Source organism: Halichoerus grypus, chromosome 4 (assembly GCF_964656455.1).
Source record: "Halichoerus grypus chromosome 4, mHalGry1.hap1.1, whole genome shotgun sequence".
Taxonomy (NCBI): domain Eukaryota; kingdom Metazoa; phylum Chordata; class Mammalia; order Carnivora; family Phocidae; genus Halichoerus; species Halichoerus grypus.
In genome coordinates this window covers 108,867,376-108,882,361 of record NC_135715.1, presented here as the reverse complement: position 1 = coordinate 108,882,361, position 14,986 = coordinate 108,867,376, and the positions used below count along the sequence as shown (strand labels likewise).

Here is a 14,986-nt window from a genome sequence, read left to right as displayed (position 1 = left end):
GGTTAAAAAAATAAAAGGGTGTAAAAAGAAATGCAAGCAAACACTGATAAAAATGAACCTAGATCAGTATATTACTATCAGACAAAGTAGGCTGCAGAGAAAACAAATTACCAGGGATAAAGTAGAATAATGAAAATGTATCAACTCAAGAAGATGTAGCAGTCTCAAATGTGAATGCATCCAACAAGGGAGTTATTTCTCCCTGTTAATGGTTTATTCAGTGAATAATGATTTCAGGTTTATTCAGTGAGTACTTAAAATATTTTTTGAATCTCTCTTTTCTTCACCTCCAATGCATTTACTTGGATTTCTACAGTTCCTTTTGGATTTGTGCAAAAATATTTTAATCATTTCCTTAATTCTATTTTTGTCCTCTTCAGTATGATTCTACATTGTTGATGAAATGATATTAGTAACATTAATATACAATTTTGTTGTTCCAAGGTGAAATATTTTTCACAGCTACTGTATAAACACAGCAGAAATCTCAAAATTATAGCCGTGAAAAAAAAAAACATATGCACACACACACACACAGATTTTCTAATTCTTCAGCAACTATGCTTTCTTTTGCTGTGTCTTTGCAAATGCTATTCTCTCTGAGGGGTAAGACCTCACTGGCCACCTCTACCCTAGGGTCTGCCTAGATGACTCCCACTCATACACAGAGAAATACGACAGTCCCTGCTTTCAGGGAGCAAAGAGTCTAATACAAAAGGAAAGACAAGATGACAAGTCCATGAAATTGCAGAGTACAAGTGCAATGAGATGTTCAATGTATCTACAAAATTAAGCTTTTAACTAAGAAATTCTCTTATTTATTCTTCTTATAGAAATTAAATATATGTCATTATTAAAATCACATAGTCATAAATATACATCTTCTTAAAGCTGGATAAAGCCTTTATTTAACATGCTAGTTTCTCTTAAACAAAGGGTTCTAGTTTATGCTGAAAAGCGTACTTTCCCACATTTCATTCACTGATACCTCATACTTGTCATTAACTCCTGAGCCTAACAATAGTTGAACTGAAGAGGCTCTATTATATTACATGGAACCCCTGGAGACAAACTCAAGCATGGCAGTTTTCTATGTCAATTTTATCTAACAGGATAATATCATAGAGTCATAATATCAGAGTCATAGTAATAGTAGATCTTATTTGGATAGCATTCAATTTAACTTATTAAAGTTGGCTGACGATTTACTCATCTTTCCTGGATATGTGATAGAACTGAAAGAGGGGAATATTTGGGTATGCAAGGAACAGTGATAAGAATACTGTTGAAATAACTCTCTAGGCCCAAGGTGGAGTGGCTTCTGCCTAGGATGGCGCATCAGCAAACTGAGACTTAGGTAAACCACTTTCCTACTCCTGCTAATGTTCTGCATGCCCAGAAAAGCACACTATACAGTCTGCCAATCCCTGAATGCCAAGGCAATGCTGAATTCTCTACTTATTTCCTTATTCCTTCTTGCCTCAAACAAGTTTGATTATGTGGCCCTAGCAAATCCGTTATTTTCTACTTTTCTCTTCTTCATTCTTTATTCTTTGTCCTATAAAAGCCTCCCACCCCATTTTGCAGTTCCCTGGACCAGAGGGAATGGAAATTGCCAGCTTTATGAAGTGATTAATAAAGTTTGTTAACAACTAAATTATCTTCTTTAATCCTTTTTAAACAACTCTTTGTGTAAAAATACTCTCAAATACAATTTACTGGTAAGGACATTCTCTGATTTAATGATCTTCTTTATAGAGCAAAACAGAAGCAGGTTTGGTAGATGACTGGCCACTTGGGGGTGGGGGTGGAAAAGGGGAGTAAAGACTCAGGTTTGTGATGATGGTCGTCAAACTATATACACTTACTGAATTGTGCACTTAAAATGCTAAATGATATAAGTCAGACAGAGAAAGACATATACTGTATGATACCACTTATATGTGGAATCAAATAAATGGATGAATGAATGAATGAATAAACTGAACTCACAGACACAGAGAACAGATTGGTGGTGGTTGCCTAAGGTGCCAGGTAGGAAGTAGGCAAAAGAGGTGAAAGCAGACAAAAGGTACAAACTCTCAGTTATAAGATAAATGGTCCTGGAGTCATCTTGTAGAGCATAAAGCAAAGTGGATTCTATGGTATGGTAAATCACGATGCAATAGAGTAATTTTTTTTTTTTTAAAGTAAGCTCTATGCCCAACGTGAGGCTTGAGCTCAAGACCCCAAGATCAAGAGTCACATGTTCTACCGACTGAGACAGCCAGGCACTGCTAGGATAACTTTTTAAAAAAGTAATAACATTGCAGGAGTCACAAAATTTGGAATCCATTTCTGGTTATATCGTCCAGCTACATGGACTGAGCAGACTCACTTAAAATTCCTTAGAGGGAACAAGTTGGTGATATACCTAAGACTTAAAAAATTAAAATCAATTAAAAAATAAAATACATAGAAACAATACATTTTACATATTAAGAGAAAATGAAAACTTTTTAAGAAAAGCAAATGGCCAAGGAGCTTATAAAAACAAATTTCAAACAAGGAAAGAAAAATTTTTGATTGTCAAATGAGCAAAGATGTCAGTGAGACACTTGTTTATTTCTGGAAGAAATATAAATATAAATGGAAGGCAATTTGGTACTTTGATAGGTAGGTCATAAAGAAGGCAGAGGATCATAGCGGAAGAGAGGAAAAAATGAAACAAGGCAAACAAGGAGACAAACCATAAGAGACTCTTAATCTTAAGAAACAAACTGAGGGTTGCTGGAGTGGAGGGGGGTGGGGGGATGGGGTAACTGGGTGATGGACTTTGGGGAGGGTATGTGTTGTAATGAGCACTGGGGATAAGACTGATGAATCACAGACCTATACCCCTGAAACAAATAATACGTTATATGTTAGTAAGAAAAAAATAAAATAAATAAAAATAAAAACAAAAACAACAACAAAAAAAACCACTTCGTCTTGTATCTCTGCCAAACCAATATATCTTATGGAACTATCCACTATCCTCTCAGACATTTAGGAACAAGGATATTCCAAACAGGAATAATTTCAAGAAATGTAGACAGGTCTTTTCCAATATTTATGTCTTGCATGTTCCTTCCTTTCTTCCTTCCTTTTTCTTTGTGCATGCCAAGTACGCATGTGTGTGTGTGTGTTATTTTGGGGGTATGGTCTTTAGAATAATGCTGAACATAAGTGCAATACCAGCTGAGTAAAAATAATTTTGACCCTTTTCTCTAGCAACATCTCAAAAACCGTCGAAGAGTAGGAAAAACTTATTTTGATAAAACTTTCTCTTAGAAATCCTGAGCAAACATTATATTTAATGGCAGAATACCAGAACCCCACAAGCTGTGCCTACAGCCTTTCCTTGAAATTTTTTAAGCCTATACTGGGAGTCATGATCCTTTCATTTGTTCAAAACTTGTTTATTTATGCTTTGTTTTTCATTATTCAGGGTTACTAAAGAACATTTGTTCTCAGTGTTATGCTAGTCTCTTAAATTAATTTGAGAGGCAGTATCATTTTTAGATGTTCTTGGAAGGTTTTAAGAGGGGAAGTACTAGTTTTTTGACGGATTCTTATTTGTCAAAAAAAAAAGGGGGGGGGGGAGGAAACTTGCACACTATCTGCCTCTGAGCCTAGTGAACCTTGTCCCCCAGGCTCATCTACACCTCTGTAATCATGAGGCTCACTTCTTCACTTCATTCTTTTCTCTGCTCAGGTGTCATCTCATCAGAATTTCCTTCCCAGATGGCCCTTGGTAAAAGAACGCTACTAGCACCCTGGCAGGCCACAACACTTAAGAGTACCACCTGAGAATGGAGTATTTATCACACTGTTTCTAAGTTTGTTTATTTTCTGTCTCCTTATACTAGAATAAAAACCCAGGGATGTGACAACTTTGCTCTTTAGTTCACTGGTAAACTGTTCTGAGAATAGTGTCTTGAACAGAGTAAGTGCTTAATAAATATTTGTTGGAAGAATGAACCCTTGGCAAGTAAGAAGCATCTAGAGGGAGTATAGTGGGAATAAGAATTAACAGATTCATCTCTCTGTGGCACCATCTTAAGTGATCTAGAACAGATAAGTGGAGTCCCCTCAGAGTTTCTGATTTAATAATTCTGGTTTGGGACCCAAGAACTTGCACATTCTAGTAAATTCCCTGGTGATCCTCTTTGGGCTGGTCAGGAACCCACAGACTTTGACAGTAATGAATTTAGAAGAACTCTTGGGGTTAATGATTGGGGTAAATGAAGTCAATTTTTATATCATTCAAAACTGTATTTTTTGAACAAATAAACTGTTAGATTCCTTATTGAATCAATTCATTTTTCTTCTCTTTACATTTCTTTAGGAATCAGGAATGTATCCTAGATTGTAATTTTTATGTTATTTCCTATTGAATATCTAATTAAATACTATAACCATAATCAGGGTAGTAGAATCAACTCTTCAGTCTAATGAAGTGATTATATATATAATGCTACCTTTACCTGGGTTCTGATTAAATTATCTCAAAGCTTAGTAGAAGAGTCCTATACTGAGCCAATATTAAAAATCTCTATTGAAGTTAAAAGTCTGTATTAAAGGGGGCAAGGAAACTAACATTCTGGCCCTGTCTTAGACTCACTTAACATGATCTCATTTTCATGCTGAGAAAGTCCCTCTACATTTTGGAGCAGTGTTTGTCTTTTCCACTTGGAGGAATATAGATGGGCTCTGAGAGGCTACTTGCTTCTCAAACTCACCCAGCTAGATAGAGTTAAAGCAGGCCCTCACAGCAATCTCAGACCACAATGCCTCCCAGGACAAACAGTGAGTTTTGTTCATTGTGTTTCAAATTCACTGTGCTGGAAGAGATGGGTAGAAAGCAAGTTCCAAGGCACAGAGAGGAATGTGAAAAGGTAACTAGTAAATATTTTGTTGCAACAAAACTGACTCAGCATGAGGATGAAGTCATGTTAGTCAGTGAGTCTTAGGTTCAGTAGCAGAATAAGTGATACATTCAAATAGGGTTTTAACTTTCAGAGCACCCCTTCATTTCAACAGTCTTGAAATTCAGGGCTGAGCCCTACCTCAAATCTCTGATGGTATTATATAGAAGAAAGGCACCTTAAGAAAAGGTAAGACAGACAATGCAACCAAAACTCCCTAATGCATTACTTTTCAGGTGCAGGAAGTAGTCATTGCTCACATATGCATATAGATGTGGCCATTATTTAGCCTCATTTCCCAAGACAGCCCATGCGGCAGCCACACTAGACCACTGGCCACTTTCTCCCCCGCCAGTGCTGCTGCCATGTTTTTCCTTCTCTCTGTAATACCATCATCTGTCCTCACGGGATAGGTTTTGTTAGTATTTTTGTTTGCTTACTTTGCTATGTCTGCTTTTCCTATCACTCATGAAAAGGAATAAAATAATTCTTTTTAAATCTTGAGGAAATTACAACTTCCAATAAATGTCATAAAGTTCTAGAACCCTAATTCTTGATTTCTAGTTCTTGCTGCCTGTTCAGAAGGCCACCTAAAGTTCTGTGGTCCTCCAGGCTTCTGCTGTCATCCCCAGCCTAGGAACCCATCAAATCTCCCAGGCAGCCCATGGGCTGGAGAGCACCTTGGGGCTGGGTCACCAGAGGAGACTTGTCTCAGGTGGGTCATGGGGATTTGAGGGGACTTCCACCCTGTGTGCCAACCGTCACCAGGCAACCTTCTCCACCTCACTGAAAGAATATCCCTAGACTTACCTTCCTCATTTTTAACACACAAAATTCTTTGTATCCCTTAAGATTTAAATCAAAATGCCCTTTCATTCTAGATTCTAGAAAGACCTAGATTTTTTTTCTGTGATATCAGTTCCCTTCACTTACCCCATTTTATTCCTAGAGCTGTCGTTTATATCAATGTCTACCTCAATTGATATTAAGCAACCTTAAATTGGATGAAGGGCTTTCTCTTATTTTATCCTTCTATAATTTCACAGGGTGCCTTCCTGGGTTATATAATAACATATACGCCAAATAAGATAGCTATGTGACCCAATCTCATTCTAAAATCATATTAGCTGATGCTTTTGGATTATGAGTATCCAAAATTCTATCTGCCTCATTTAATCTAAAGAAAACTGAAAATCAAACTGTATTATAAAGTATCCAAAAATCATTTTGATCAATTCTATTCAACCTGGTAGTCTTTTTCACTGATGTAAAATGGAGCAAAGTCAAATATTTTAAAAAGTCATATTTTTACATTTGTGCTACCTATTTTTTTTTTAAATAGGATATCCCCCAAACTAAGAGCAGAATCAGCTTACCATATTATTTAAAAAAAAAAAAAATGCAATATTGCATTTCTTAGTCATTGATAATGTTTCTTTTCTTTCTTTTTTTTCTTTTTTTTTTTAATTTTGGTAAGTCTTACACATGCCATGTTTATAACACACAAAGATGGTTATTCACATAATATCTTCTTAATATACTCAAATCCCAAAATAATATTTCCTCTAAGACAAATATCATGTTATCATAAACTAGGTGCCACAAAATAAGAGATATTCTAATACTGTATTGAAAAGAAATTGTTTTGCGCTCTAACTGCTTAGAGAACAAGTAAATGCGTCTGCCTATAATTTTCAATCAGTCACTCCATTGTTCAGAGAAGTAGATGACAGTATAAAAACCCTGTTAAGTATTTTATTCAGAAGAAGAAAAGGAACATAAAGAATCTGAGGCTTAGGTAGGCTGACGGGTTGATTTAGTAGCACCAGGAACTTGCTGTTTTTCAGACATAATTACAATAGCTCTATTATATAACAGAACAATGATTTCAAAGATTTATGATAAACACATGTAGTAGCAAAAATAAATTAATAAATTAATTAAGAAAAATAAAATCCTTCTCAGTGTTCTTACCTACAGGTAGATCCTGCATTTTGGGGATATGAAAATGCTCCTTGAAGTGCCTCAGCTCATCTTCCTCATCAAGGCGGAGGGCGACCCTCTCATCTGTCGGGTGACATCGAAGTTCTGATGCAATGCGTTGTACTGTGTCAGCTGGTAACTCAAGAGGGGAGGGCTCCATTACAAGTTTCTTCTCTAAAAATGAAAGTGAATATAATATAAAATAATTTAGCCACCATCATTTTTTTTCTGTAGAAAATTAGTCAACCCTTTTGGCTTAAGTAAGATTCTCATCTTCCCAACCTCAGAAATAATATAATTGACCAAACAGCATTAAACCTCATGCTTGAGTTTCTCTCATGTGTGAAATAAAGAAAATGATAATAACTTAAGGGATGTTGAAAGGAATAAATTTAGGTAATGGTGGTGAGGAGTAAGGTCTTAATAAATGTTAGCTCTTTCCATTTTTATTTTCTGGAAAATGGACCAAATTAGTGACTTTCAAACATACGTAAGTTCATCACCTTTTCCTCTAGATGTCTTACTGGGGGTAACAGTAAAGATGCTTTTGTGAAAAGTGTAGAGAAACAGTGCCCCACCTAGCTTGTCCTTCTCCCTATCCCACTTCCATTATTTTACTCCCAATGATTCTTGGATCAGTTTTAAAATCAGGGACATATATATACAATAGAACCATAACAAATTCTTTATTGTGAATGAAAACAGTATTGATGAAAAAGGTAACTTTACCTTTACCTTTTACCTAATGTTAATAATTTTTGCCATATGAAGACCAAAGAGCTCTTCCTGCTACTGATAAAGAGAAACTTCTCTTTCAAAACTATATATGCCATCTTAGAACAAAGCAGAACCCCGTGATATTTTCTGAAACTACATTTTGCTCTGTTTCATCGTCATTTAAAATTTCTCACAATTTTGGAAAGAAAGCTTCATTTTCTGGGGGGGGGGGGAACAACAGAAATTTAACTACATATTCTTAAACTTTACCCAAACTTTCTTTATATTGATTTATTTATATTTCCCCAAGTTTTAGCTTTTTTTGAAATTGAGCAAGAATAGTAATAGAGAAAAAAAATTCTCAGGTAGCTTGATTTACAGACTTCTACTTTTGTGCCTCCACTTATGCATTCCTCCATTCATTTATCTTTCCAGGAGCACTTGTGGGTTGTGGAGCACCAACCATGTAGCTCAAAGCACTGACGAAAGAGCACTGTAAAAGATGGTGCATAAGTAAAAGATGGTGCATAAGTAAAAGATGGTGCATAAGTAATACATTTTTAGAGTTTGCTTTTTAGTGGAGAATGAAAAATATAATTAAATAATGTAATTTCAGAGAGTTTCAAGAGCTATGTATAAAAGAAGCAGAGTAATGGGATAGAGAGTCACTAGGGTATGGAATAACTTCCTCAGGGGAAGGGTCAAGTGTATCTCTTGGAGGCAGGGATCTACGTGCATTGTTATGGAATCAAACACGTGAAGACCAGGAACTAGAGAAGATGACACAAAAGTACAAAAATCCTGTGGTGGGGACAGGCTTGGCCTGTTCAGCTAATACACTAAGTAAGTAAGGGAGAAGGAGACACTATGAAGGAAAGGCAGGGGCAGAAGTTAATTATGAAGAACTCTGAAGCCAGAAAGGAGTCTGGATATTTTTCTAAATTTAACAGGAAATTGCTGGAGAGTCCTGAGTAGGAAAGTGATAGGACATAATTTTGCATGAAATAAAAATCACTTTTTCTGCTCTCTGATGAGTTAGAAGGAGTTGAAAAAGAGAGGCAGATTCAGGCTATTTTAGTAGTTCAGGGGAAAATGATGGTGGATTAAATGTGATGAGGAGAAAAGCAGAGAAGTGTGTGGATTCATTCCATATTTTGGAGGAAAGGCAGATAGATTTTCTCTGGTGAGGGATCTGAGCAAATATGTTAAAAGTGGTGAAATAAGAAATACCTAGGGAAGAAAAACTTTGAGGAGGGAAATCAAAGTTCTGTTTAGGACACATGAAGTTTGAGGTAGAAATAACAAACTGGCTATTGGATGTTTGGGTCTGTAGCTCAGAAGAAAATTAGATCACAAGATATAAGCTTGATATTTTTCAACTCATAGACTATACTTAAAGCCTAGAAATCCTAAGAACCAACTAAAACTAACAGAGATGAGGCTCTCAAATCTCAATCATCTGTCTTCTACTCACCACCCTCCCCTCTTTTTCTCCCACCCCAACCAACACACCCAGTGTTAGGCGATGAAGAGTTGCATGTCTGAATGTTATACAATGCCAGTAAAACAAGCACACTTCCTATTCTCTAAACTGGAATTCTTCTTATTTATTTGACCTCTTCCTTTCTCAATTGCCAGGGGTCTCCCCTGATAAGTTATTCTATATATTCTCAAATAAGGGTACTGAGCTTGATTTGAACATGTTTTTAGCTTTGATGCCAATAACGGCTGCCAATTGCTCCAATCCATGCTTTTGTACAAAAGTCAACGATTTCAACACTGGTGTTGATAGTTCCTTCAATATCTGACCATACTAAATTATTTGTCTTTTTCATGAAATTTCCTATCTCTGTGATTTTTCTCATGTCATTCCCTTTGCCTAAAATGTTCTACTTCCCTTTCTACATATTCACATCCTAGTCACCTTCAAGCCCTAGTTTAAAGGCTACTTTTTTTTTTCTCCCACGAGGCCTGTCATGTTGTCTCAACTAAAAGTAGTTTTTCCTCCTCTGGATACCTGTAACACTTAAGAGCACACCTTTTTTTGTAAGTAACGCATCCTGCCAGATACTCTCTTTATTTAGATGCCTCTATGGTTGGGAAAGCTGAAATATGTTGCCACACCTACAACTTGATTCTGCATGGGTTCCCACCTATTGCCTTGTGATGAAATAACCTGCTTTTTGAATAGAGATGACAGTGATTCTACCACTTGACATTATCCTAGTCACAATTGACTACACCTCTGTTAGACACTTGACTCACTGGAGACAATGCACTGTTTTGTTAGACAGTGACTTGCTGTGACTGCGTTAGCCAAACAGTCATGATGGTGTTTATCTGAACATCTCATCAGATTCTTTCAGGAATCTGAGCTATGAGATACAGTTATTTATTCAGTTGGAAACAGGAGCAAAAGTTTTTAAAAATCATAGAAAGCAATGATAAGATGGTTGGGTCTAGAAGGAGTATTGTCATGAGTGACTCATTTTTTTCAAAGTCAAACAGAACCACTGCTTGTTAAAATATGAAGTGATTTCAGAAGCAAATAAGAATCAACTTAGTTCTGCAATGGTAGGGGATGGAACAGCTATGTCTCCTGAAAAGTGACAAGACAAACCAGTCTGGAGAGTCATTGAATCCTTCCATGCAACAACTATGTGTATATCCTGGAAGGTCACCTAGAGAATTGGCTGTCCTGAGAATCTAATGAGCTGTTTTCTGCCTATCAAGTGTGTTTTTACCATGAACACATTACTTATGGTGGCTTGATTGAGTTGCGGGCTACCCATCCTACTCAACTATATATATTCTACCCGGAGGCCTGCATCTTGTTTATCTTTGTAGCAATTCCATTCCTGAGCAGTGGCTTTTACGTAGAGCATTCCCCTAAAACAGCAATTTAATAAGAATGCACAAAATAGCTTGAATTATTTCACATGATTAATGACTATCCATAGAGCGATGCCCTTCTTACTCCAACCACATGGAAATTAATTAGAAAAACATTTTCAAAAATCTTGCCTTTTATCTAGTAATTTCTTTGGAGAGTCAGAACTTTGAGGGTTCATTGGGCTTGACTGTAAACTCTGAATAGGTTACCTAAATATACATATTAGTTTGCTACCATCATATTCCCAGTAAAATCCAACTTTCTTTATTTAAAAAAAGATATTTGGGGGTGCCTGGGTGGCTCAGTTGGTTAAACGACTGTCTTCGGCTCAGGTATTCATCTTGGAGTCCCAGGACTGAGTCCCATGGCCGGCTCCCTGCTCAGCAGGAAGTCTGTTTCTTCCTCTGACCCTCCCCACTTTCATGCTCTCTCTCATTCTCTCTCTCAAATAAATAAATAAAATCTTAAAAAAATAAAAAAGATATTCATATTAATTCATTAGCCTTTTTATATTTGTTTCTTATTTAATCCTTCTAACAATCTTGAGGGATCAGAATAATTTTCTTCTACTTCCAGATCAAACTTTGGGATAATAAGAGTCCACTGTTTGGGACTGCACTTCACTTGAGGAACAGAGTCAGCCATGCTTGTCTTTGGCATGGCATGTGGATAGAATGCACAGAGCAGAATTCCTGGCCCTCTTATTTTATTTTTCCTTGTATCTTACTTTATGATTTTTAAAAAATGCTTCTTTGGGGCACCTGGGTGGCTCAGTCGTTAAGTGTCTGCCTTCAGCTCAGGTCATGATCCCAGGATCCTGGGATGGAGCCCCACATTGGGCTCCCTGCTCAGAGGGAAGCCTGCTTCTCCCTCTCCTACTCCCCCTGCTTGTGTTCCCTCTGTCGCTGTGTCTTTCTCTGTCAAATAAATAAATAAAATCTTAAAAAAAAAAACTATGTTTCTTTGGCTCATTCTCTTTTTTCCCCAACTTCATTCTTTTTTTCAGCCTTGTACTCCATCTGCAAAATACAGGAGGCAATGAATCTACTACTCTTTTTAATCAATCCTTCCAATCCAGTCCCAGCCAGGCAGAGGTTAAAGAGGCTAGTCCCACTTCTGGGCCTGTCACAGCCCAGATGTCACAAGCTCACCTGCACAGAGAGTAAAACACCTGCTGGTGAAATAGGCTTTCAGGGAGAACACACCTGGTCTCACCTGCCAAAATGTACCACTAACACCAGAAGTGAATACAATCTGCAGTGCCCAATACCAGAGTGCCCTCACTCCAAGGAAACAATTTATTAACTCAGAATAATTGCTGTTTCATTCTGCATTCATCCTGTCAGCAAGGCAATTAGTGCTTCACAAGCCTCAATTTATGCCTCCTGTAGGTTTACCATTTGCAAGTAGATTGACATGCTCTTACTTTGAAATAAAAAAAAAAATCAACCCAAGTTAAAAAAATCCAAATTTTACATTTCACACATTTAATTTTGATAGTCTTAAGAAGGCATGTATACAGGGCGCCTGGGTGGCTCAGTCGTTAAGCATCTACCTTCGGCTCAGGTCATGATCCCAGGGTCCTGGGATTGAGCCCCGCATTGGGCTCCCTGCTCGGCGGGAAGCCTGCTTCTCCCTCTCACACTCCCCCTGCTTGTGTTCCCTCTCTCGCTGTGTTTCTCTCTGTCAAATACATAAGTAAAATCTTTAAAAAAAAAAAAAAAAAAGAAGGCATGTATACATACACGCTTGTTCTTAGGAAAGCCACCTAACTTTTCTGTGCTGCAATGTTATATAAAACTAATAATTTAAGTTTAACTTTCTTCAGAGGTTCATGGTTAGGATCAAATGAAATTTATTAGGTAAATTCCTTTATAAAGAGATAAAAGATATGCTCATAATATCTTTTAATAGTAATACCTTGTGATGGAAAGTGCCATTTTACCCTCAATTTAGCTTTTGAAATTTTGTAAATTGTGTTCTGTCAATTTTATTAGGCAGCTATAACTTTAAAGCTAAAACTTTTATAAAAAATTGATTGTTTTCACGGAATCATGGAATTCAGGATCTTCTAGTCACCTATGTGTCTAAGGTTAAATAGTTAAATAAATGACTATGACTACTCAGTGGTTAATCTTTACACAGTTTCAGGTTTCATGCCTGAAATAAGCAAATTACACACGAGTTCAAAGTTTAGAACCTGGCAAAGCAAATTATAAAGTACAGAGCTTTTCAGTGAGGAAGAAAATGTTATTTAATACATGTGCACAGAGCAGTATTCTTTAAATGTGTCATTGTTCACTGTCGCAACTGTATATTTCATGTCAAGGATTATATGAATTACATGCTGAGCATCACATTAATAAGATCAACATATTTGCTCTAATGTTTCTACCTAAAAAACACCCCACCCTCCTCAAAATAAAAGCAGAAAAGAAAAAACTTTTTTTAGCTATGAAATAAAAGTGTATTAACTCTCCATTCTTAGGCAAATATTTCATAAAATGAAAGGGGAAGCAACCCGGCTCATGAAATAGCCATTTTCACTTCTCCAAATAAATATTGAATATGACTAATAGCACCATAAGACAACTAGAATTACCAGAAAACATAGGACCTAATACTTATTTAAAGATCTGAATTTTTATCTAATCGTACCATTTAAACTCAAGTAACTACAAAATTAACTTCAATTAGTCAAATGTAATCATCTTTCACTAAATGAATTGCATAGTACTATTGACAGCAATACATTGGTAAAGATCTCTATTTAACCCAACATTTTAAAGTGTGAGCACTTGCACATTAGAGGATTGTGCCATTTCTATGAAGATAATTTGGAGAAATAAAAAGAGAAGAAATTGGCAAAAGAAACCTCTAAAGCATTTTAACAAGGATTCTAACAGAGAGAATTTTCCTTTGGAAAAATCACTAACTATGTATTTGTGTACAGAGTGTATTATCAGCGTCTCTGTGCTTACCAGCTAGGATTCCGACGATGGGGTCCACAGCTCCCAGTCTCCTATTAAAACAAAAAAAGAAAGAAAGGAAAAATCTCTCAAGATTTCCTTGAAAACTTACAGGTCAGAACTCAGGGTGAGAAATGCAGAGCACTTCTGCTCAGACTCCACCCGGTGGGGAATTTGTGAGCTAACTTTAGTTCCTCCCCTCTTTCTAAACTGATAGTGAATCTCCAGTCACTGACAAACATCTAAGCAAAATGCTGCTCTTATTCTCTATTTCAAACAGGTTGGGCTCCTTTAGTGCGCTGTCCCCTAAGCAGCGAAGTAAAATAACCAGTCAGAGAAAGACAGATACCATATGATCTCACTCATATGTGCAATCTAAGAAACAAAACAAATAAGGGCCCCTGGGTGGTTCCGTCAGTTAAGTGTCTGACTCTTGATTTTGGCTCTTGTGTTGGGCTCTGCATTGGGCAGAGAGCCATCTTAAGATTCTCTCTCCCTCTGCTTCTGACCCCCCAACCTGCCCCCCACCCCATCGAATGCACACTCTCTATCTCTAAAAATGAAAAAAAGGAAAAAGGAAGAAAAAAAGGAGACAAACCAAAAACACTATTTTTTTTTTTTTAAAGGAGACCCCACACCCAGTATGGAGCTCAGCACAGGGCTTGAACTCTCAACCCTGAGATCAAGACCTGAGCGGAGTTCAAGAGTTGGACGCTTAATGACTGAGCCACCCAGGTGCCCCCAAAACACTCTTAACTGTAGAGAACAAACTGATGGTTAGCAGAGGGGAGGTGGGGAAGGGCATGGGTGGAATAGGTGAAGGGGATTAAGAGTACAGTTACCATGATGAGCACTGAATAATGCATAGAATTGTTGAATCACTATATTATACACCTGAAACTAAGATAACACTGTATGTTAACTATACTGAGATTAAAATTTTTAAAAATGAAAAAACAATAAAGATAGAGTCTGGGCCTGAATAATTGAATCTATTTTGTATGCATGCCTATGCCTTTTTGAGCATCCAAAACATACCAGGTAAAGCATTATTTGATTTAATCATCTCTATCATGTGTTCACTGTATAACTCAGGATAATTCACCTAACCTCCTTTGAAGCTCAGTATCCCATCTATCAAATGGACCTAAAATTGCCTTTCTCACAAAATTACTAAAATATAAAGCAATGCATGTAGAAAGTTAGAATACCAAGACACATAAGTCAGTAAGTGACACATTCTTTTTTTCCCCCAAAATTAATCAGACAAAAATTATTACCCTCCAGTCTCCAAAAGAGGGGTATAAGACACATGAAATTAATTTAATGCAAGTAACTGAACAAAGAAAAGGAAATATATTTCATTTCATCAATCCTACTTTTACAATAATCCTACATAGTGAGTACTGTATCCTTATTAAGTTGAGAGTAAAACTTTGAATCCGGTCTGGGTGTCTCAAAATTTGCTCATTTTT

At 36.8% G+C, this 14,986-nt stretch overlaps 1 protein-coding gene across 1 annotated transcript in view; it reads right to left on the bottom strand.

Annotated features, from left to right (window-relative positions):
- Nucleotides 1-13,660, bottom strand: part of KYNU (kynureninase) — a 119,250-nt gene extending 105,590 nt beyond the window's left edge. The window contains exons 1-2 of the mRNA XM_078070744.1: nucleotides 13,524-13,660; nucleotides 6,924-7,106 (exon numbers count right to left, since the gene is read on the bottom strand). Of these exons, the coding sequence (XP_077926870.1) occupies nucleotides 6,924-7,092 (169 nt within the window). The 5' untranslated portion in view covers nucleotides 7,093-7,106; nucleotides 13,524-13,660. The remainder of the gene's footprint in view (nucleotides 1-6,923; nucleotides 7,107-13,523) is intronic.
- Nucleotides 13,661-14,986: the final 1,326 nt, after the last annotated feature.